Source organism: Stomoxys calcitrans, chromosome 1 (genome assembly GCF_963082655.1).
Source record: "Stomoxys calcitrans chromosome 1, idStoCalc2.1, whole genome shotgun sequence".
Classification (NCBI taxonomy): domain Eukaryota; kingdom Metazoa; phylum Arthropoda; class Insecta; order Diptera; family Muscidae; genus Stomoxys; species Stomoxys calcitrans.
Window position 1 is genome coordinate 249890454 of NC_081552.1, and position 22694 is coordinate 249913147.

At 37.1% G+C, this 22694-nt stretch overlaps 1 protein-coding gene across 1 annotated transcript in view; it reads left to right on the forward strand.

Moving 5' to 3' along the window:
* The window catches only part of LOC106094057 (integral membrane protein GPR155), a 78363-nt gene that overhangs the window by 38710 nt on the left and 16959 nt on the right, over positions 1-22694 (forward strand). Inside the window, exon 2 of the mRNA XM_059363635.1 lies at positions 19840-20129. Coding sequence (XP_059219618.1) covers positions 19840-20129 — 290 coding nt within the window. The remainder of the gene's footprint in view (positions 1-19839; positions 20130-22694) is intronic.

Genomic DNA, 22694 nt, shown 5'->3' on the forward strand with positions numbered 1-22694 from the left:
TGGCAAAAGTTAGGGGTTTAGACCGCGCGTAATGCATTGGGTATATACTGCAGTTGTCAGACATATAATGCTATATGGTGTTGTGGTCTGGTGGACGTTTTGTCGAAGTCGGTTAAGATTTGGATATAGCTCTCATAAACATGTTGTTCCCAATTGGTATAATAATTAAATTAAATTTTGTCCAAAAATTTTCAATGGAACAAACTACACTGCGAAAATAATTTCTCCTGAGAAATTTAATTTTCTCTAAAATATAATTGGTCAAGCCTTTTGAACTATTCATTCCCCCTGCCTTGCAGCTATTTTACAACAATGTATTGCTTTTCTCATGTTCTTTTTTATCTCAAAATATTGATCTTAAATCATATAACTTATATTCGGTGCTAAATTGTCAATAAAGCTAGATAATAGGCTATTATTTTTTTCAAGCATTGTTTAGTTAAGAAAATAGCCAAAGAATTCCCAAAGGCATTCCCACGAACAGTAGCACGATAATAACAATGTTTTGCCAGACAATATAAATATGAACAACAAAATAGAACTGTTTTCGAGTCTAATAATGTAAACAAATTGTTTCACTAGACACGGTAACTAAAGCCACATTCTTTTTAGCATTCAAGTACTTTGTAAACCATAAACACCAGAATTTATTATTATCTCATCAACGTTCTACATACCTTTTGCATGCTATAAGTGGCTCGTTGCTGAATTGATTTATTTTTTGATATTCACTATATATTCACATTTTCTGTAATAATTCTCCAACTGAAGTTACTCTGTCACAATCCATTTGCGAGAAAGTGAATTATTGATTTTTTTTAGAAATATTTCCTGTGCCGGTGACTTGCACGGAAGACCAATTAAATATAACTTAAGGCAAATAAGTGGCCCTCGTGTGAGCTTTTGTGATTGGAACTCGTCACATGGGATTTTGAAATGTTAGGTGAGCACATCAATTAAAAACTATTTGGGCGGTATGTCGTGATAATTAATTACTGCATAAAAAAAAGTTAAATAAATGCCTCAACTGTTTGGCAGCCAGCGTTACTAAGTGAATTAAAACATAAATCTTCCATGGAATTGTATAAAGTAATTTAATTAATTTTTTGCTTTAATTATAAGAGCAACACAATTTCGTTATTAAAAAATAGTTTTAATTGCGCTTGCGCTTCAACAAATTAAAAAGTTAATAAAAAGTCATATTAAATATTAACAAAATTTAATATAATGCATATTTTTATTTAAAACCATTTTATATAATTACAATTGAATACATTTAAAATTGTCATAATTCTGCTAAATATAGAAATTAAATCATTAAATGAAATAGCAAAAAGTTTAAAATTATTCATAAGTGAAATTTAAATGGAAAATTACGTTGAAACCAGCTGACCCGGGCCGGCTCCGCTGCGCCTTCTTTTACTTTATATGGAACAAAAGTTTCCTTGGAATATTTATTTTCGACAATTTAAGAGCTTTTAGTAAAATACCATGCTACGAAAATATTTAGTATATCGCTTGACTAACAATTTAACAACAAAAGTGCCTTTGTCCGAATTCCGTATGATTTTTATTGGTCTACGAATTTAAGTTTGGATGTAAGGTGTACTCCATTCTTAAAATACTTTACTTCAGCCCGCTACTCTCATGATATCTGATTAAGGGCTGTTTTCGGGGGTGGTCTCCCATGCACTTGGCCCCGAAAAAATATCAGCATCGTGCTCTTCTTTTAAAAACCATTTATTTAAACCCCATAACATGGCCCAAAATAGGTTATCAAATTCGTTTGCTAATCTTAAATACCACATATTGGCATGGTCGAAAATGTTTTACCCTTTGCGGGGTGTTTTGGGGAAGGGGTGATTCCCTAAATACATGGTCCTAAATTTGGATATCAAATTCGTATTCTACTCCCAAATACCTTTATTTGAGCCCCATTTTGCGATGGTCACTAAAAAATTGCTGATTGTGGGGTATTTTGGGAAAGGGGTTGACGCCCAGAAAATTGGTCCCGAAAGTGGGTATCAATTCTTGCTCTACCCCCCCAATACCTTTTATTTAAGCTGCACATTGACAGGGTCGGTATATATGGCCGATTTAGGGGTGTTTTGAGGATTTGGGTGGTCCCCCAAACACTAAGCCCGGAAAATATATCAGCAACGTGCTCTATTCTCATATATCTATATATCATTTATTTGAACCCCATATTTTGTGAAAGGGGTTGACCCCCAGAAAATTGGTCCCAAAAGTGGGCATCAATTCTTGCTCTACCCCCCCAATACCTTTTATTTAAGCTGCACATTGACATGGTCGGTATATATGGCCGATTAAGGGGTGTTTTGAGGATTTGGGTGGTCCCCCAAACACTAAGCCCGGAAAATATATCAGCAACGTGCTCTATTCTCATATATCTATATATCATTTATTTGAACCCCATATTGCCATTGCCCTCAAAATTGGATATGAAATTCGTTTTCTAATCTCATTTAAACTCCTTATTGCAACAGTCAGCAAATATGTCCGGTTTGGGTTATTGGCCCTAAAAACTATAAATATTTAGTTCCACTCTCTTTACGAACCAAATTGTCTTGGTGAGCAAATACGTCCTATTTGGGAATTGTTATGGTGGTGGGAAGGGGTGGACACCCAGAAACGTGGTCCCACATTTGGATATCAGATTCGTATTCTACTCGCAAATACCTTTCATTTGAGTCCCATATTGCCATGGTCGGTAAATATGTCCGATCTAGGGGTGTTTTGGGGGTTGGGGTGGTCCCCTTAGCACTTGGTACGGCAAATGGGTATCAGATACGTTTTCCTATCCTAAATACCTTTTATTTGAGTTCCATATTGTCGTGATTGGTCTAAATATATGTTTGGTAGGTTTTAGGGTGGGGCGGCACACCTAGGTACAGATCAGTTTATATGGCAGCTATATCAGGTTATGGACCGATTTAAACCATACTTAGCACAGTTGTTGGAAGTTATTACAAACACGTCGTGCCAAATTTTAGTCAAATCGGATAAGAATTGCGCCCTCTAGAGGCTAAAGATGTCAAGATCTAAGTCGGTTTATATGACAGCCATATTCGGTTATGGACCGATTACAACCATACTTAGCACAGTTATTGGAAATCATAACAAAACACCTCATGCAAAATTTCAGCCTAATCGGATAGGAAGTGCACCCTCTAGAGGCTCAAGAAGTCAAGATCCTAGATCGGTATAAATGACAGACATATTCGGTTATGGAACGACTTGAACCATACTTAGCACAGTCATTGGCAATATAACCATGGCATATCAATCTAAAGTGCATCATAAGGACAACTAAACCCGCTTCAGTCTTCATCTTGGGGTCAGGGTGCTCAAACTCAGCTAAATCGGACAGGAAGTACACCCTCTAGAGGCTTAAGAAGTCAAGATCCTAGATCGGTATAAATGACAGACATATTTGGTTATGGAACGACTTGAACCATACTTAGCACAGTCATTGGAAATTTTAACAAAACACCTCATGCAAAATTTCAGCCTAATCGGATTAGAATTGCGTCCTCTAGAGGTTAAAGAAGTCAAGATCTCAGATCGGTTTATATGGGAGCTATATCAGGTTACGTACCGATTTGAATGATACTTAGCACAGTTGTTGGAAGTCATTACAAAACACCTCATGCAAAATTTCAGCCAAATAGGATTTGAATTGCGCCCTCTAGAGGCTCATGAAGTCAAGACCCCAGTTCGGTTTATATGACAGCCATATTTGGTTATGGACCGACTTCAACCACACTTAGCACACTCATTGGAAAACATAACAAAACACTTCATGCAAAATTTCAGCTAAATCGGATTAGAATGACGCCTTCTAGTGGCTTAAGAAGTCAAGATCCAAGATCGGTTTATATTATAGCTATATCAAAACATGGGCTGATATGGCCCATTTACAATCCCAACCGACCTACACTAATAAAAAGTATTTGTGCAAAATTTCAAGCGTCTAGCTTTACTCCTTCGAAAGTGCTTTCGACAGATAGACGGCTAGATCCACTTAAAATGTCAAGACGATCAAAAATATTGGGTTGCCCAAAAAGGAATTGCGGATTTTTTAAAAGAAAGTAAATGCATTTTTAATAAAATTTAGAATGAACTTTAATCAAATATACTTTTTTTACACTTTTTTTCTAAAGCAAGCTAAAAGTAACAGCTGATAACTGACAGAAGAAAGAATGCAATTACAGAGTCACAAGCTGTGCAAAAATTTGTCAACGCCGACTATATGAAAAATCCGCAATTACTTTTTGGGCAACCCAATATATATACTTTATGGGGTCTTAGATGAATATTTCGAGGAGTTACTAACAGAATGACGAAATTAGTATACCGATATCCTATGGTAGAGGGAATAAAAAATTTTGATATTTTGTTATTCATTAATATTTAGGAAAAATATTTAGATCTTCAAAATTGTTACCACAACAACAATTCTAGCACTTTCTATAGAAATTGGTTCACTACGGCTTTAATTCAAATATAAAATACAGATTATTTCATAATGCCTTCTTTTTGAACCAATTTTGTTTACATATGATTACTTAATTAATGGTTTCTGTTTAAATCCAAGCAGTTAAATGCTGTGTGAATCCCCTGTTAAGCAATACATTCCGTTGTTAGTCAACACATACATTACTGTCAAGGATATGTATCTGGCTCAAACAATGTTAATGATTTATTTAAACTTCCACAAAAAAAATTGTACTTCCATATGTTTGTTTAAAACTTTACACATTGACACAGATTTCCTCATTTCAAATGTGGTTGGTGGTATGACCATTTCAACAACAAAGGAGAACCAAATTAGAATTCATTCTTTTTTTTCGCCCAGGCTGCTGGGTCGATCCATAAATAAGCTTTGCCCCCGAAACCCATTGAATGGAGATGCATCCGCAATTTGCATGCATTTAATAATCATTTTTTTTTTTAATTTTATTTATACAAAGCCGGTTGTCATACATGATGACTACTGAGTGAGCAAGTGAGTAATCACTGTTATTTCCCAAATTACCAGCCCATGATTTTTTTGTCGTTGTCGTCGTTGCCATTTGAATTTGTTATGTTGAGATCCACTTAGTATTGACGAGTAATGGCAAATGATTAACCCAATGAGATTTTAGCACGATTATTAGCACGAACAGGGAAAAATTAACGCTAAACAGATGTTACTTTTGAAGATGCAACACCCGGTAGAGTTGAGATGTGAACATACGCTCGAGAAAAGTGAACACGATACACATTAACTCAATTGGGGGAAAATAAGATTTGCATGTGATGCTGAAGAAATTCTTATTCAATTAGAGCTCAATTATGGATTGACAACAAAAAAAAAAAAAATGATTTAATAGATTCCAGCTTTATTTGTATTTTTCAAAATAAAGGGCTGTAGAGAGTTCGATTAGATGAACTCACTCAGATAATTTTTGTCTATTGTGGAACCGTCCGCGTAATCAACGCCTAATGAATCGCCATATTGGGCACATCCTGATCCTGGATTTGGAGGCTGGTGGATTTCTTCACAGAATTTCATTTGAGGCTATAACCATGGCAATAATGTAACACCCGGTAGAATTGAGATGTGAAAATGCGCTCGAGAAAAGTGAACATAACATTAAGGAAATTGCGGAAAAACTAGATGTGCATGTAATGCTGAAGAAATCCTTGTTCAATGAGAGCTCAATTATGGCTTTACAACAAAAAAATAGTTTAAGGATTCCAGTTTTATTTGTATTTTTCAGAATAAAGAGTTGTAGAGTTTTCATTTTAAAATGTTAGATTAGGTTGAACTCACTCAGATAATTTTTGTCCATTGTGGCACCGTCTGCGTAACCAAGGCCTAACGAATCGCCATATTGTGTACATAAATCCTGAATTTGGAGGCTGGTGGATTTATTCACAGAATTTCGCTTGAAGCTATAACAATGGCGCAAATCTCTGCCTTAAAGGGGGTACTCTCTTTCGGAAGTTTTAACGACATATCAATAAAAAGTGCATCATCAGGACAACTAACCCCGCTTCAGTCTTCATCTTTGGGTCAGTGTCCTCAAACTCAGTATCTGCAGCTTTTTATTCGCTGTCGGGAAACCGAATACTTAGGATCCGAACTCAAATCAGTAACGCTGCCAGGTAGTCTATGACCCACTCAGCTCTCTCTCTCCACTTTAACATGTAGTATCAAGAATGAAAGTGTGACCATATTCATCCACTTTCACCATTTAGAGTTTGTTACACATTTTAAATATTTAGCGGTTTCAGATGTGTGTAGAGTAAATTACGATCTGAAGAAAGCTGGACATTGACAAGCTGTAAACACAACAGATGGCAATGGCTTACTGACCCAACTACTTGATGAAAGCTTTTCTTGTCCCTATAATATAATGGCGCAGTGGCAAACCATTGTCCACTCCATGGAAAATGCCATGAAATCCTTGCTTGGGTACCAAAAGCCTCCCCAAAAAAAACAAATCGTTCGACCAAGAGTGCCGAAATGCTACTGAAGCCTAGAATGCGGCATAAAGAGTAACCCTGCAATCAGTAGCAATGCCAGATGGAGGAGAGGTATAGGAAGAAAAGAAGAGAGAGGAGAAATGTCTATTTCGCAGAAAGAAAAAGGACATGGAAAGATGTGAGTGTAAGCGAATTGATATGTACAGAAGTCCAAATGAAGTTCGGAAATTTTACCATAGAATCAAACAGCAAGCCGATGGTCTTGGTGCAGGCACGACCTCCTGCGGAGATAAAGAGAAAAATCTGGTAACTTATACAGATAGTGTGCTTGAAATATGGAAAGAATATTTTACCCAGCTTGTGTCCGACTATGGCGACGAAAAGCATACTGCTAAACCAATCTCGATGTTGGTATAGAATGTTTACTTGCTAGTCACAATAAAGTCTAAGTAACAGTGATCCGACTGAAGAACAACAAGGCAGCAGGAGCGGATGGGTTGCTAGTTGAATTATTCAAGACCGGAGACGACACGTTAATAAGGCGTATGTATCAGTTCGTTTGTGCGATCTGGCTAAAAGAACGCATTCCCGATGATTAGAACTATGGATCGAAACTATGTTCCGTATACAAGAAAGGAGACAAGACGGAATGTGCGAACTACAGAGGAATAAGTCTCCTCATCGGAGGAGGAATAAGTCTCCACTCGTACTCTCGAGCGTACTGTGTGAAAGTCTAAAGTCAATGAGATAATTGGGCCCTATCAATGCGCCTTTACACTGAAAGGAAAACTGGTTCTCATATTAACGAACAGCGTTTGTTGAATTGCCATCATTAATACTACGAAAATGTAGGTTAATGCAATGACACCTATATGACTTTAATTTTTGAATTATACCCTCCACCATGAGATGGGGGTATACTAATCTAGTCATTCCGTTTGTAACACCTCGAAATATTGATCTAGGAACCCACAAAGTATATACAATATATTCTTGATCGTCTCGACATTTTGTGTCGAATTAGCCATGTCTGTCCGTCTGTCGAAATCACGATAGCGGTCGAACGCGTAAAGCTAGCCGCTTGAAATTTTGCACAGATACTTAATATTGATGTAGGTCGTTGGGGATTGCAAATGGGTCATATCGGTTCAGATTTAGATATAGCTCCCATATAAACCGATCTCCCGATTTGACTTTTTGAGCCCCTGGAAGCCTCAATTTTCACCCGGTTTGGCTGAAATCTTGCACATGGTGTTCTGTTATGACTTAGAATAACTGTGCCAAGTTCGGTTTAAATCGGTCAAGAACCTGATATAGCTCCCATATAAACCGATCTCCCGATTTGACTTCTTGAGCCATTACAAGCCGGGGTTTTTATCCGATTTGGCTGAAATTTTGCATATAGTGTTCTGTTATGACTTCCAACAACTGTGCCAAGTACGTTTTAAATCGGTCAGGAACCTGATATAGCTCCCATATAAAACGATCTCCCGATTTCACTTCTTGAGCCCCTGGAAGCCTCAATGTTCATCCGATTCGGCTGAAATTTTGCACATAGTGTTCTGTTATGACTTCCAACAATTTTGCCAAGTTCGGTCTAAATCGGTTAAGAACCTGATATAGCTCCCATATAAACCGATCTCCCAATTTGACTTGTTGAGCCCCTGGAAGCCTCAATGTTCATCCGATTTGGCTGAAACTTTGCACATAGTGTTCTGTTATGACTTTGAATAACTGTGCCAAGTTCGGTTTAAATCGGTCAAGAACCTGATATAGCTCCGATATAAACTGATCTCCCGATTTGACTTCTTGAGGCATTACAAGCCGCAATTTTTATCCGATTTGGCTGAAATTTCGCATATAGTGTTCTGTTATGACTCTCAACAACTGTGCCAAGTGCGGTCCAAATCGGTCTATAACCAGATATGGCTCCCATATTGTAGCAGAATCCATGGTGGTGGGTTCCCAAGATTCGGTTCGGCCGAACTTAACACGCTTTTACTTGTTACTAGTTATGTTTTTATACTCTTCACCATAGGATGGGGGTATACTAATTTCTTCATTCTGTTTCTAACTACTCGAAATACTCGTCTGAGACCCCATAAAGTATATATATTCTTGATCGTCATGACATTTTTGTCGATCTAGCCATGTCTGTCCGTCCGTCTGTCTGTCGAAAGCTCGCTAACTTTCGAAGGAGTAAAGCTAGCCTCTTGCAATTTTGCACAAATACTTCTTATCAGTGTAGTTCGGTTGGGATTGTAATTTGGCTATATCGGTCCATGTATTGACTTCTTAAGCCACTAGAGGACGCAATTCTTATCCGATTTGCATGATATGTTTTGTTATGATTTCCAATGAGTGTGCTAAGTATGGTTCAAATCGGTCTATAACCTAAAATAGCTGTCTTTTAAACCGATCTGAGATCTTGATTTCTTGAGCTTCTAGAGGGCGCACTTCATAACCGATTTGGCTGAACGCCAAATTATTAGTGTAGGTCGGTTGGGATTGTAAATGTCCCATATCGGTCCATGTTTTGATATAGCTACCATATAAACAGATCTTGACTTCTCGAGCCTCTAGAGGGCGCAATTCTTATCCGATTTGGACGACGTGTTTCGCTATGACTTCCAACAACTGTGCTGAGTATGGCTAAAATCGGTCTATAACCTGGTATAGCTGTCTTATAAACCGATCTGGGGTTTTGACTTCTTGAGCTTCTAGAGGGCGCCATTTCTATCCGATTTGGCTGAACGCCAAATTATTGGTGAAGGTCGGTTGGGGTTGTAAATGGGCCATATCGGTCCATGTTTTGATATAGCTGCCATATAAACCGATCTTGAATATTGACTTCTTGAGCGCGATTCTTATCCAATTAAGCTGAAATTTTTATTGACGTGTTTTGTCCCGTGCCAAATATGGTTGAAATTAGTCTGTAACCTGATATAGCTGCCATATAAACCCATCTGGGATCTTGACTTCTTGAGCTTCTAGAGGACGTAATTACAATCCGATTTGTCTGAAATTATTTACGACGGATTCTCTCATGAACATCAACATACGTGTTTATTATGCTCTGAATCGGTCTATAGCCTGATACAGCTCCAATATAAACCGATCGCTCTATTTTGAGCCCCCGAAGGTCGCATTTCTTATTCGAATTGGCCCAACATTTTACACAGGTCTCCAACGTATAATTTAATTATGGTCCGAATCGGACCATAACTTGATAAAGCTCTAATAGCAGAGCAAATCTTTTCTTTTATCCCTTTTTTTGACTAAGAAGAGATGCCGGGAAAAGAACTCGACAAATGCGATCCATGATGGAGGGTATGTAAGATTCGGCCCGGCCGAACTAAGCATGCTTTTACTTGTTTTGTTCTATTATTTACAATTTCAGACAACTTTCAATGTTTTGTATTTTTGTAAAAGTTCCGTTTTACTATGCCCCTCCCTTTCTTTTGGTTGCATGCAAAAAACCCTCAACCGAAATTAATAAATCGCCGCAAAATAAGGAAATAATTAAATGTATTTACTTCAATTACGCACAATTCATTAGCATGATCATAAACCGTTTTGGAGTTGTTCCAAAGGCGTTAACCATAAGCCAACCGTAGATAACAAATGTGTTGCCGAATGTGAAATTATTGAAAACTACCAAATGAACAATTAAAGCTGTTAAATGAACTTATGCATAGTCACCACAAATATAAGTTCACTGACATTTTGCCAATTTCATAAACGTGACACTTGGATATTTTGTGCATGGGAATATTGTATTTCAATATCAAAGTGACCCACAGAATTCGTTTGCGAATACATAGAGATTGCATTATTCGGCCAGACATTGCCTTACAGACAACATACATTGCGTGAATAATTAATGTACATACTCACTCCACTCGACTCGACACATTGCTTATAAATCATGACCATACAAGCCTCCACGATTAAAAAGCCGGCTAAACATTGCAATTTGCATGACTATGTTACGAACGTTCATTACTGCAATTCATTTCCACTTAATTAATTACATTTTTTAAGTTGTTTTAAAAAATTCTTCAGGAAATACAAAGTGTGCGAAAACAACAAAGCACAGTGAAGTGTGATTTCAGAGATTAAAAAAAAATCCATAATTATGACATAGTTGTTTGGAGCATTGCATTCAATCATTTGCTTGCTTACCAATTGATTAACAATATTTTACCTGAATTTCTTCAAATGTGTGCTTATTTACGAAGTTAAATTGAGCTAAACTTGTATTAATTCTTAAAATATTTAATTTGAATTTTTTTCTTTCGTGCTTTAGTAGTGTTTTTACATTAAAAATTTATTATTTTTATTTTTTATTAAATGTCATCCCATTGTGCAACGGAAAAAACTGGTTTCCATGGGGTTTCGATCAATATTTCTTATATAATTTTTCAACCGTTAATTGTAATTGTATCTTATTGTGTAATTTATACTCTTCTGTAGCTTTACTTCTGACGCTACGCAAGCGTAAAATACTGTCATATTAAAGAAAGGAGGTGTGTCAGTTAACAGCTCCCGCTGAATATTAAATATGGATTTTAGGTTCATTAAGTGAAAGTTGCTTGAAATGTTTGCGTAGAAAAAAGGTTTTTTAAGACGGAAATCCCAAAGAAAAACCTCCCAAAAAACTTGAAAAGGCGTTAAGTTCGGCCGGGCCGAACTTTGGATACTCACCACCTCGGGTATATTTGTAAACCACCTTTCATCAAAATCCGGTGAAAATTGCATACCTTATGTCCCATAGCAGTTATATCGAAAAATGTTCCGATTTGGACCAAATACTAATCAGTACAAGTCAATGTTCAATTGTGTATAACAAAATATTGGTCTTTTTAGTAGCTATGTCTAAAAATAAACCGATCTGAACCATATACGACACGGATGTCGAGAAGCCTAACATAAGTCACTGTGTCAAATTTCAGTGAAATCGGTTTATAAAGGCGACTATTATGGGGCCAAGGCTTCAAATCGAGATATCGGTCAACATGCCAGCTATATCCAAATCAGTACCGATTTGGGCCAAGTTGCAGAAAAATGTCGAAGAGTCTAACACAACTCACTGTCCGAAATTTCGGCGACATCGGACAAATCTGAACCGATCTGGGCAAAATTGACGAAGGATGTCGAGGGGTCTAACACAACTCACTGTCCTAAATTTCGGAAAAATCGGATAATAAATGTGGCTTTTATGGGCCTAAGACCCTAAATCGGGGATCGGTCTATATGGGGGCTATATTAAGATATAGTCCGATTTAGCCCATCTTCGAACTTAACCTGCTTATGGACAAAAAAAGAATCTGTGCAAAGTTTCAGCTCAATATCTTTATGTTTAAAGTCTATATCGTGATTTCAACAGACAGACGGACATATCTAGATCGTCTTAGATTTTTACGCTGATCAAGAATATATATACTTTATAGGGTCGGAAATGCATATTTCGATGTGTTGTAAACAGAATGACAAAATGAATATACCCCCATCCTTCGGTGGTGGATATAAAAAAATTCGGTAGAGCCCGGCCGGGATTCGAACCTGGGCATACGGAGCAACGGCCAGAGGCGTTGTCTTTGTCTAGCATTCGAAGCCATCAATGCAACTTCCAACAGATGCACAGAATCATGTGTACCACGGAAGAAGTGTAATTGGCACAGAAAAGTCTGTGATTACACAAAAACACATGCATTGGGAAAAAGTACAGCTAATAGACAGGGTTGTCGAGCGTGGTTAATGTGGTAATTGTATCATAGATGCGTTTTCCCAATTAATACGATTCAAATACAATGGTTGAAAAGTCTTCTAACTAAAGATGAAACGCGGCCCATAGTGGTTGGTGTGTGTTGCTATCTGCGGCTTTCCTTTTCCATTTGCAATCTCCGATCATTGAGCTCGTCTCGAAGGAGAACCAGACCAAAAAAAACATCCCAATTTAATTTTAAAGATAATTTCGTCCAATTTCCATGGCATGGAAAATTTTATTGAAGTTTGGTTTTCATGTAACAAATCGAAATTTAAATTTCATAAAAATGTTCTTTAACTTTAGATTTTTATAAAAATACTAGCTGACCCGGGCCCACTCCGCTGCGCCTTCTTTTACTTTATATGGAACAAAAGTTTCCTTGGAGTATTTATTTTCGACAATTAAAGATCTTTTAGTGAAATACCATGCTAACTTGACTAACAGTTTAACAATGTAAGTGCCCTTATCTGAATCCCATATGATCTTTATTGGTCTACGAATTCAAATTTGGATGTAAGGTGTACTCCATTCTTAAAATACTTCATTCCAGCCCGATATTCTCATGATGTCTGATTTAGTGGTGTTTTCGGGGGATAGGTGGTCCCCCAGATACTTGGTCCTAAAACAAATATCAGCATCGTGCTCTTCTCTCAAATACCATTTATTTAAACCCCATATTACCATTGGCTTAAGGGGAGTTTACAGGATGAGGCGTCCTCCAAACACATGGCGCTAAAATAGGTTATCAAATTCGTTTTCTAATCTCAAATACCTTTCATTTGAGCCACATATTGGCATGGTAGAAAATTTTTTCCCTTCGGGGGTGTTTTGGGAAAGGGGTGATGCCCTAAATACATGGTCCTACATTTGGATATCAAATTCGTATTCTACTCCCAAATATCTTTATTTGAGCCCCATATTGCGATGGTCACTAAAAAATTGCTGTTTGTGGGGTATTTTGGGAAAGGGGTAGACCCCCAGTAAATTGGTCCCGAAAATGGGTATCAATTCTTGCTCTCCCCACCCAAAACCTTTCATTTAAGCTTCACATTGGCATGGTCGGTAAATATGCCCGATTTAGGGGTGTTTTGGGGATTGGGGTGGTCCCCCAAACACTACGCCCGGAAAATATATCAGCAACGTGCTCTATTCTCATATATCTATATATCATTTATTTGAACCCCATATTGCCATTGGCCTCATCAAATATTGCCATTGGATATCAAATTCGTTTTCTAATCTCATTTCAACTCCTTATTGCAAAAGTCAGCAAATATGTCCGGTTTGGGGTATTGGCCCCAAAAACTATGAATATTTAGTTCCCCTCTCTTTAAGACCCAAATTGTCTTGGTGAGCAAATACGTCCTATTTGTAGGTTGTTATGGTGGTGGGACGTCCCCTAGACAGTTGGCCCCTAATGTTGATATCAGATACGTGGTCTACTCCCACATACCTTTAATTTGAGCCCCATATTTCCATAGTCGGCAAACATGACCAGCTTGGGGGGGTATTTTGGGGTATGGGTGGCCACTCAGTTAGTTGGCCTTGAAAATATATATCGGATTCGTGTTCCACTTTAAAACCCCTCTTATTTGAGCCTCATATTGCAATAGTCAGAAAATACTTACTATTTGGATGGTGTTGTGGGGGTGGCGTGGCCCCTTAGACACTTTTCCCGAATATTGATATCAGATTCCTGCTTTACTCCCAAAGACCTTTCATTGGAGCCCCATATTGCTATGGTCGTAAATTTTTCCCTTTTGGGGGATGTTTTTGGTGAGAGGCGGCCCCCCAAATACTTGGTCCCATATTTGGATATCAGATTTGTATTATATCGGCCCAAAAAGTAAATGCGGATTTTTCATATAGTCGGCGTTAACAAATTTTTTCACAGCTTGTGACTCTGTAATTGCATTCTTTCTTCTGTCAGTTATCAGCTGTTACTTTTAGCTTGCTTTAGAAAAAAAGTGTAAAAAAGTATATTTGATTAAAGTTCATTCTAAGTTTTATTAAAAATGCATTTACTTTCTTTTAAAAAATCCGCAATTACTTTTTGGGCAACCCAATACATTCAAATACCTTTTATTTAAGCCCCATATTCCCATGGTCAGTAAATAAGTCCAGTTTGAGGGGTGTTTTGGGGAAGGGTTGGACTCCCAGAAACGTGGTCCCACATTTGGATATCATATTCGTATTCTACTCGCAAATACCTTCCATTTGAGTCCCATATTGCCATGATCGGTAAATATGTCCGATTTATCGGTGTTTTGGAGCTTGGGGTGGTCCCCCTAGCACTTGGTTCGACAATTGGATATCAGATACGTTTTCTTATCCTAAATACCTTTCATTTGAGTCCCATATTGTCGTGATTGGTCTAAATATAAGTTTGGTAGGTTTTAGGGTGGGGCAGCCCCCCTAGGTGCCCCATCCGAAATTCGGATACCAAATTTTTATTTTTAGGGTATTATATGAGGGCACACAAAATTTCGCTTCAATCGCACCACCCATCTCCGAGATTTGGCGTTTCTGAAAATTAGGGTAAGGGGGAGGGTCCGCTCCCCCCTTCATATATCAAAAAACTTAGTACCCTATTTTCACCACGGGGTCATTATCTCTGAAAATTTCAAGAAAATCGGTTCAGCCGTTTCTGAGTCTATAAGGAACACACAAACATACAAACAAACAAACAAACACAAATTGATTTTTATATATAAGATATCATTCAATTTTGCATAGAATGACACATATAGTAAGCTTTTTCCTTAATTACAATCCGTTATTATGAGAAGCCTCTACTAAAATACATACAATACAATAAATGGCCGGCAATGGTCACATCAAAACAATAACAAAAACCAAAACTCTTTATATCTGTTATATGGGTGCCTATTGAAAATCAATTAGAAACAAAATCTGATCGATATCTATAAATACGTGCTGGCCACTCAATTTAGGACGTTCAAGCTTCATATCAGATTATTATTGCTTTATTTATTTTTGGTTTGCAGCAATGGTAGGTAGAGCACTTTCTATTTTTATAGAATTTTAAATTGGGTGAAAATGAAAACATTTGCACATATACCACAAGTATTGATTAATAACAATAACGACTTTATATATGCAAATCTACAATCAGTTAAACAATGTATGGGCACGAGTCTATAGATTTGTTGTACTAGCGTTTGGCATGAGGTACTTCAAGGGTCAAGAGTTACTGCGGCCATCATTTTCATAAGTGCCTACATGATTCCAAAGAAAAAATTGTTTCAGAGACTTTTTGCTTTTGTTGTTACACTTTACTTTTGCTGATAAGGCACGTCTCAGGTCTGGCATGGTTCGGGTATTCTTGACATTACTTGGGGAGTAGCTGGTGTTCACTAACCCTCGTCGTGGGGGTGATTTAGCCTTGTTTGTTTGTATGAATTAATAACTGATGAAGACTTAAATGAAATGAGTCAACAGTTTTGTATACAAAAGGAAGTTATTTTAATAAAAAGTTACAAGGCTCTGTAATGAAAAGCTGAGCACAATAACAATCCAATGCAAATTATGCTATTGGGTTGCCCAAAAAGTAATTGCGGATTTTTCATATAGTCGGCGTTGACAAATTTTTTCACAGCTTGTAACTCTGTAATTGCATTCTTTCTTCTGTCAGTTATCAGCTGTTACTTTTAGCTTGCTTTAGAAAAAAGTGTAAAAAAGTATATTTGATTAAAGTTCATTCTAAGTTTTATTAAAAATGCATTTACTTTCTTTTAAAAAATCCGCAATTACTTTTTGGGCAACCCAATATAAAAAAGTTTTCTAGATTTGTAATACTGGAATTTAGGGTTTTAACAAAATTGTCCAACAAACGAAAACAATTGAATATGCAGAAATTTTCTATGGAACAAACTCTGAATACGTTCATCAACATATGGACCGAATTGTAGTAAAAATGCGCTATTTACAAACTAATGAAGTGTTTAGTCACTTCAAATGCTATAACATGTATTTGCATCAAGAACATAGATTTGAGAGGACAGAATGCATTGTATTTTTTGCATCTTTTAATTTAAAAATTTTGAGCAATATTGAGCAAAAGAAATTTTGGAAATCGGACCACAAATGAAGATTTGACAGCCCGAATAATTTTTCGAAATGCATGGTGCGGTTTACAATCCGCACCCTCTTTTCAATCAAACCTTAGCACACTGTAAGTATCTGGAACCGATTTCCATCTTTGCCCCCCTGTAAAAGATTGTGGTAAGGGCACAAAGGCCTCGGTTTGGTGCTTATTTCATTTTTGTTGAATTTTCTAATTTGAATTCAACTCCTGAACATCTCTATTCGACTCACGTCTCTCCCATTTCTCGCTGCTAACTGTGGACAGAAGATTCCCTCCTTTCTATCTTCTTGCTATTAAAATCAAATTAAAAAAAAAAAACAAAAAACAAGTAAAAGCGTGCTAAGTTCGGCCGGGCCGAATCTATTGGGTTGCCCATAAAGTAATTGCGGATTTTTCATATAGTTGGCGTTGACCAATTTTTGTCACAGCTTGTGACTCTGTATTGCATTCTTTCTTCTGTCAGTTATCAGCTGTTACTTTAAGCTTGCTTTAGAAAAAAAGTGTAAAAAAAGTATATTTAATTAAAGTTCATTATAAGTTTTATTAAAAATGCATTTACTTTCTTTTAAAAAATCCGCAATTACTTTTTGGGCAACCCAATAATATACCCTCCACCGTGGATCGCATCTGCCGAGTTCTTTTCCCGGCATCTCTTCTTAGGCAAAAAAGGATAAAGGTAAAGATTTGCTCTGCTATTAGAGCGATATCAAGATAGGATCCGGTTTGGACCACAATTAAATTATATGTTGGAGACCTGTGTAAAATGTCAGCCAATTCGAATAAGAATTGCGCCCTTTGGGGCCCAAGAAGTAAAAAAGAGAGTAAAATATCGGGCTATAGACCGATTCAGACCATAATAAACACGTATGTTGATGGTCATGAGAGGATCCGTTGTAATTTCAGGCAAATTGGATAATAATTGCGACCTCTAGAGGCTCAAGAAGTCAAGATCCCAGATCGGTTTATATGGCAGCTATTGGGTTGCCCAAAAAGTAATTGCGGATTTTTTAAAAGAAAGTAAATGCATTTTTAATAAAACTTAGAATGAACTTTAATCAAATATATTTTTTTTACACTTTTTTCTAAAGTAAGCTAAAAGTTACAGCTGATAACTGACAGAAGAAAGAATGCATTTACAGAGTCACAAGCTGTGAAAAAATTTGTCAACGCCGACTGTATGAAAAATCCGCAGTTACTTTTTGGGCAACCCAATATATCAGGTTATGCACCGAATTGAACCATATTTAACACAGTTGTTAGAAGTGATACTAAAACACGTAGTGCAAAATTTCATTCCAATCGGATAAGAATTGCGCCCTCTAGAGGCTCAAGAAGTCAAGACCCAAGATCAGTTTATATGTCAGCTATATCAAACCATGGACCGATATGGCCCACTTACAATACCAACCGACCTACACTAATAAAAAGTATTTGTGCAAAATTTCAAGCGGCTAGCTTTACTCCTTCGGAAGTTAGAGTGCTTTCGACAGACAGACGGACGGACGGACAGACGGATGGACATGGCTAGATCGACATAAAATGTCGCGACGATCAAGAATATATATACGTAATGGGGTCTCAGACGAATATTTCGAGTAGTTACAAACAGAATGACGAAATTAGTATACCCACCCATCCTATGGTGAAGGGTATAAAAAACGCTTTAAGTTTGGTTGTGCCGAACTTTTGAAACCTACCGCCATGGACATATTTATTATCCTCTTTTATTATAACTCAACTATACCCATATTAATAACCAAATATTGGCCGATCTTAGTTGTATTTGGTTCAGATGCGATAAAAGTCGCAAATTCCAATGCGGCTTAAGGCCCCTCAATCGTTAGATCGGTCTATATGGCAGCTATGTCTAAATATGATCCGATCTAAACTATATACAGGTCAGATAATGGGAGTCGTTATATTAAGTATTTCAAATTTCACCCAAATCGGATATGAATAGCTCCGTTTTTGTGCCTAAATCCCAAATCAATTGATCGATCTATATGGCAGCTACTGTATATCTAAATATGGCCTGACCGGGTGCCTTAAAATCAGCTCAATCTTTCAAATTTCAACGAAATTGAATAGTAAATGCTCCTTTTTATAGTCTTTAAACCCTCATGTTGAACATCGGTCTATATGGAAACTAAAGGGTGATTTTTTTGAGGTTAGGATTTTCATGCATTAGTATTTGACAGATCACGTGGGATTTCAGACATGGTGTCAAAGAGAAAGATGCTCAGTATGCTTTGACATTTCATCATGAATAGACTTACTAACGAGCAACGCTTGCAAATCATTGAATTTTATTACCAAAATCAGTGTTCGGTTCGAAATGTGTTCATTCACCGTAACGTTGCGTCCAACAGCATCTTTGAAAAAATACGGTCAAATGATTCCACCAGCGTACAAACCACACCAAACAGTGCATTTTTCGGGATGCATGGGCAGTTCTTGAACGGCTTCTGGTTGCTCTTCACTCCAAATGCGGCAATTTTGCTTATTTACGTAGCCATTCAACCAGAAATGAGCCTCATCGCTGAACAAAATTTGTCAAAATTTGAACACATTTCGAACCGAACACTGATTTTGGTAATAAAATTCAATGATTTGCAAGCGTTGCTCGTTAGTAAGTCTACTCATGATGAAATGTCAAAGCATACTGAGCATCTTTCTCTTTGACACCATGTCTGAAATCCGACGTGATCTGTCAAATACTAATGCATGAAAATCCTAACCTCAAAAAAATCACCCTTTATATCTAAATATACCCCGATCTGGACCATATTCGGAACAGACGTCGGGAGTCTTGTTCAACAACTCACTGTTTCCAATTTCACAAAGTCAGGTAATAAATGCGTCTGTTATAGGTCCAAGACCCTATATCGGCAGATTTGTCTATATCCTAAACTATATATAAATATATTCCGATCTTGACTATATTTGGTTAGGATATTAACGGGCCTAATAATAGACAAAATGCAAATGCAAATTTTGCCCCTGAACATTCCACTAAGGAACAGGGGCAAACTTTTCACATATCATTGAGTGCTGTCCGATTCAATGATAAGCTCAATGATAAGGGGCCTCCTTTTAAAAGCCGAGTCCGAACGACGTGCCGCAGTGCGACACATCTTTGGAAAGAAGTTTGGCATAGTGCATCACAAATGTTGCCAGCATTAGGAGGGGAAAACTAACGCTGAAAAATTTTTCTGATGGTCTCGCCAGGATTCGAACCCAGGCGTTCAGGTTCATAGGTGGACATGGTAACCTCTGCGCTACGGTGGCCTCCAATTTACACGCTATAGTGTAGAAAGGTCCCGGTATTCCTTTTTCTTAATGATTGTCAACATTGTCCATGTCATTTTCGCTAATTAAAAATAGTTTATTATTTATATAAATATAATAAATTCGATATTTTAAAACTATTATTTTTTAATTCTGTAATTTATATTTTTCATTTCAGTTACCTTGCGGGTCGTTTCAAAATCATCACAAATGCCGAAACCAAAGGTCTGGGCACATTTGTGGGCACGTTTGCCTTACCCTCGCTTATATTTCTTTCACTGGTCGAACTTAACTGGGACAAAGTGAATTGGACGTTCCTGTTGGCAATGCTCATATCCAAGGCGATTGTATTTTTTGTGGTGCTCCTCATATCATTGATTGTGGCAAGGCCTTTGAATTATGCCAGGGCAGGATTGTTTGGCATATTTTGTACGCAAAGTAATGATTTTGCAATTGGATATCCCATACGTAAGTAAGGCAAAAATGTATGCCGAATTTTTAAACTCAAAATCATAGGATATATGCATGTCATTTGCACATATAATAATAATGTCCATGAAGATAAAGTTAACTTTAACTAGTAGAGACACAAACCAATAAATTTTCAGCGTAATGTTAACAATTTAACAAAGCTCGGTTATAAAGTTAACGGAAAATATTTAATAATAAAAGAACCATTTTAGCTTCAAATTCAGCAAACAAAAAAAAAACAATAAAAACCCAAACTATTGGGTTGCCCAAAAAGTAATTGCGGATTTTTTAAAAGAAAGTAAATTCATTTTTAATAAAACTTAGAATGAACTTTAATCAAATATACTTTTTTTACACTTTTTTCTGAAGCAAGCTAAAAGTAACAGCTGATTACTGAAAGAAGAAAGAATGCAATTACAGAGTCACAAGCTGTGAAAAAATTTGTCAACGCCGACTATATGAAAAATCCGCAATTACTTTTTGAGCAAACCAATATATCACAAACCCTTCAAATTTCCCAAAAAACATTAAAATTATGAAAATATTTACCATTTACCCTGATCCATATAATAAATCCCCAAGCGGTGAATAACGCACTACTTTTCAGTCCGCCACAGTGGGCTCATCTTTATCTAGAATGTGATAATGGTAAATATTTACATAATTTAAAATTTTTTTGGGAAATTTGAAGCGTTTGTGATATATTTTGGGTTTTTATGGTTTTTTTGTGGAATTTAGAGATAAAATCGTTCTTTTTTATTAAATATTTGCTGTTATCTTTATAACAGAGCTCTGTTAACGTGTTAACATTACGCTGAAAATTTAATTGGTTTGTGTCTCTACTAGTTAAGGTTAACTTTATCTTCATGGTCCCATTGAGTTGCCATTTCCTTGATTGTTGTAAAAACCTTAGACGATTTAGAATTTGAAAACAAGTAAAAAATTAAAAAAATTTAAGAACAAGTAAAGTAAAAGCGTACCTAGTTCGACCGGGCTGAATCTTATACACGCTCCACCATGGATGGCATTTGTTAAGTTCTTTGCCCGGTATCTATTTATAGGCAAACAAAGGATAATGGAAAATAAGTAAAAGCGTACTAGGTTCGGCCGGGCCAAATCTTGGGAATCCACCACCATGGATTCTGTTAAAAATTTTTACAAAATATCAAACTTCTGTCAAACCAGCAAAAATTAAAGCTTCTAGGAACCGAACAAGGATGATCGAGAGACCTGTTTACATGGGAGCAATATCAGGTTATAGACTGATTTGGACCGTATTTGGCACAGTTATTGGAAGTCGTACCAGAACACCGCACGCAAAATTTGAGCCAAATCGGACAAAAATTGCGACTTTCAGAGGCTCAAGAAGTCAAATCGGGAAATCGATTTATAGGGAAGCTATATCAGGTTATGGACCGATTCGGACCGTACATAGCACAGTTGTTGCAAGTCATAACGGAACCCTACATGCAAAATTTCAGCCTAATCGGACAAAAATTGCGGCTTTCAGGGGCTCAAGAAGTCAAATCGGGAGATCGGTTTATATGGGAGCTTTATCAGGTTATAGACCGATTTAGACCGTACTTAGCACAGTGGTTGCAAGTCATAACAGAACACAACATGCAAAATTTCGGGCAAATTGGACAAAAATTGCGGCTTTTAGGGGCTCAAGAAGTCAAATCCTGAGATCGGTTTATATGGGATCTATATCAGGTTATAGACCGATTGAGACCGTACTTGGCACAGTTGTTGAAAGTAATAATAAAACACTTCATTCAAAATTTCAGCCAATTCGAACAAAAATTGCGGCTTACAGGGGCTCAAGAAATCAAATCGGGAGATCGGTTTACATGGGAGCTATGTCAGGTTATAGACTGATTAAGACGGTACTTGGCACAGTGGTTGCAAGTCATAACAGAACACAACATGCAAAATTTCAGGCAAATCGGACAAAAATTGCGGCTTTCAGGGGCTCAAGAAGTCAAATCGAGAGATCGGTTTATATGGGATCTATATCAGGTTAAAGATCGATTGGGACCGTACTTGGCACAGTTGTTGAAAGTAATAACAAAACACTTCATTCAAAATTTCAGCCAATTCGAACAAAAATTGCGGCTTTTAGGGGCTCAAGAAATCAAATCGGGAGATCGGTTTACATGGGAGCTATATCAGGTTATAGACTGATTAAGACGGTACTTGGCACAGTTGTTGAAAGTAATAAGAAAACACAACATTCCAAATTTCAGCCAAATCGAACAGCAGAGGCTCAAGAGGTCGAATCGGGAGGTTTATAGTGGAGCTATATCAGGTTATAGACTGATTGTGACCGTACTTGGCACAAAGTCAAAATTTATATGGCAGCTATATCTAAATCTTAACCGATATGGCCCATTTGCAATCCCCAACGATCCACATCAATATTAAGTATCTGTGCAAAATTTCAAGTGGCTTGCTTTATGCGTTCGACCACTATCGTGATTTCGACAGACGGACGGACGGACATGGCTAGATCGACTCAGAATGTCGAGATGATCATGAATATATATACTTTATGGGGTCTTG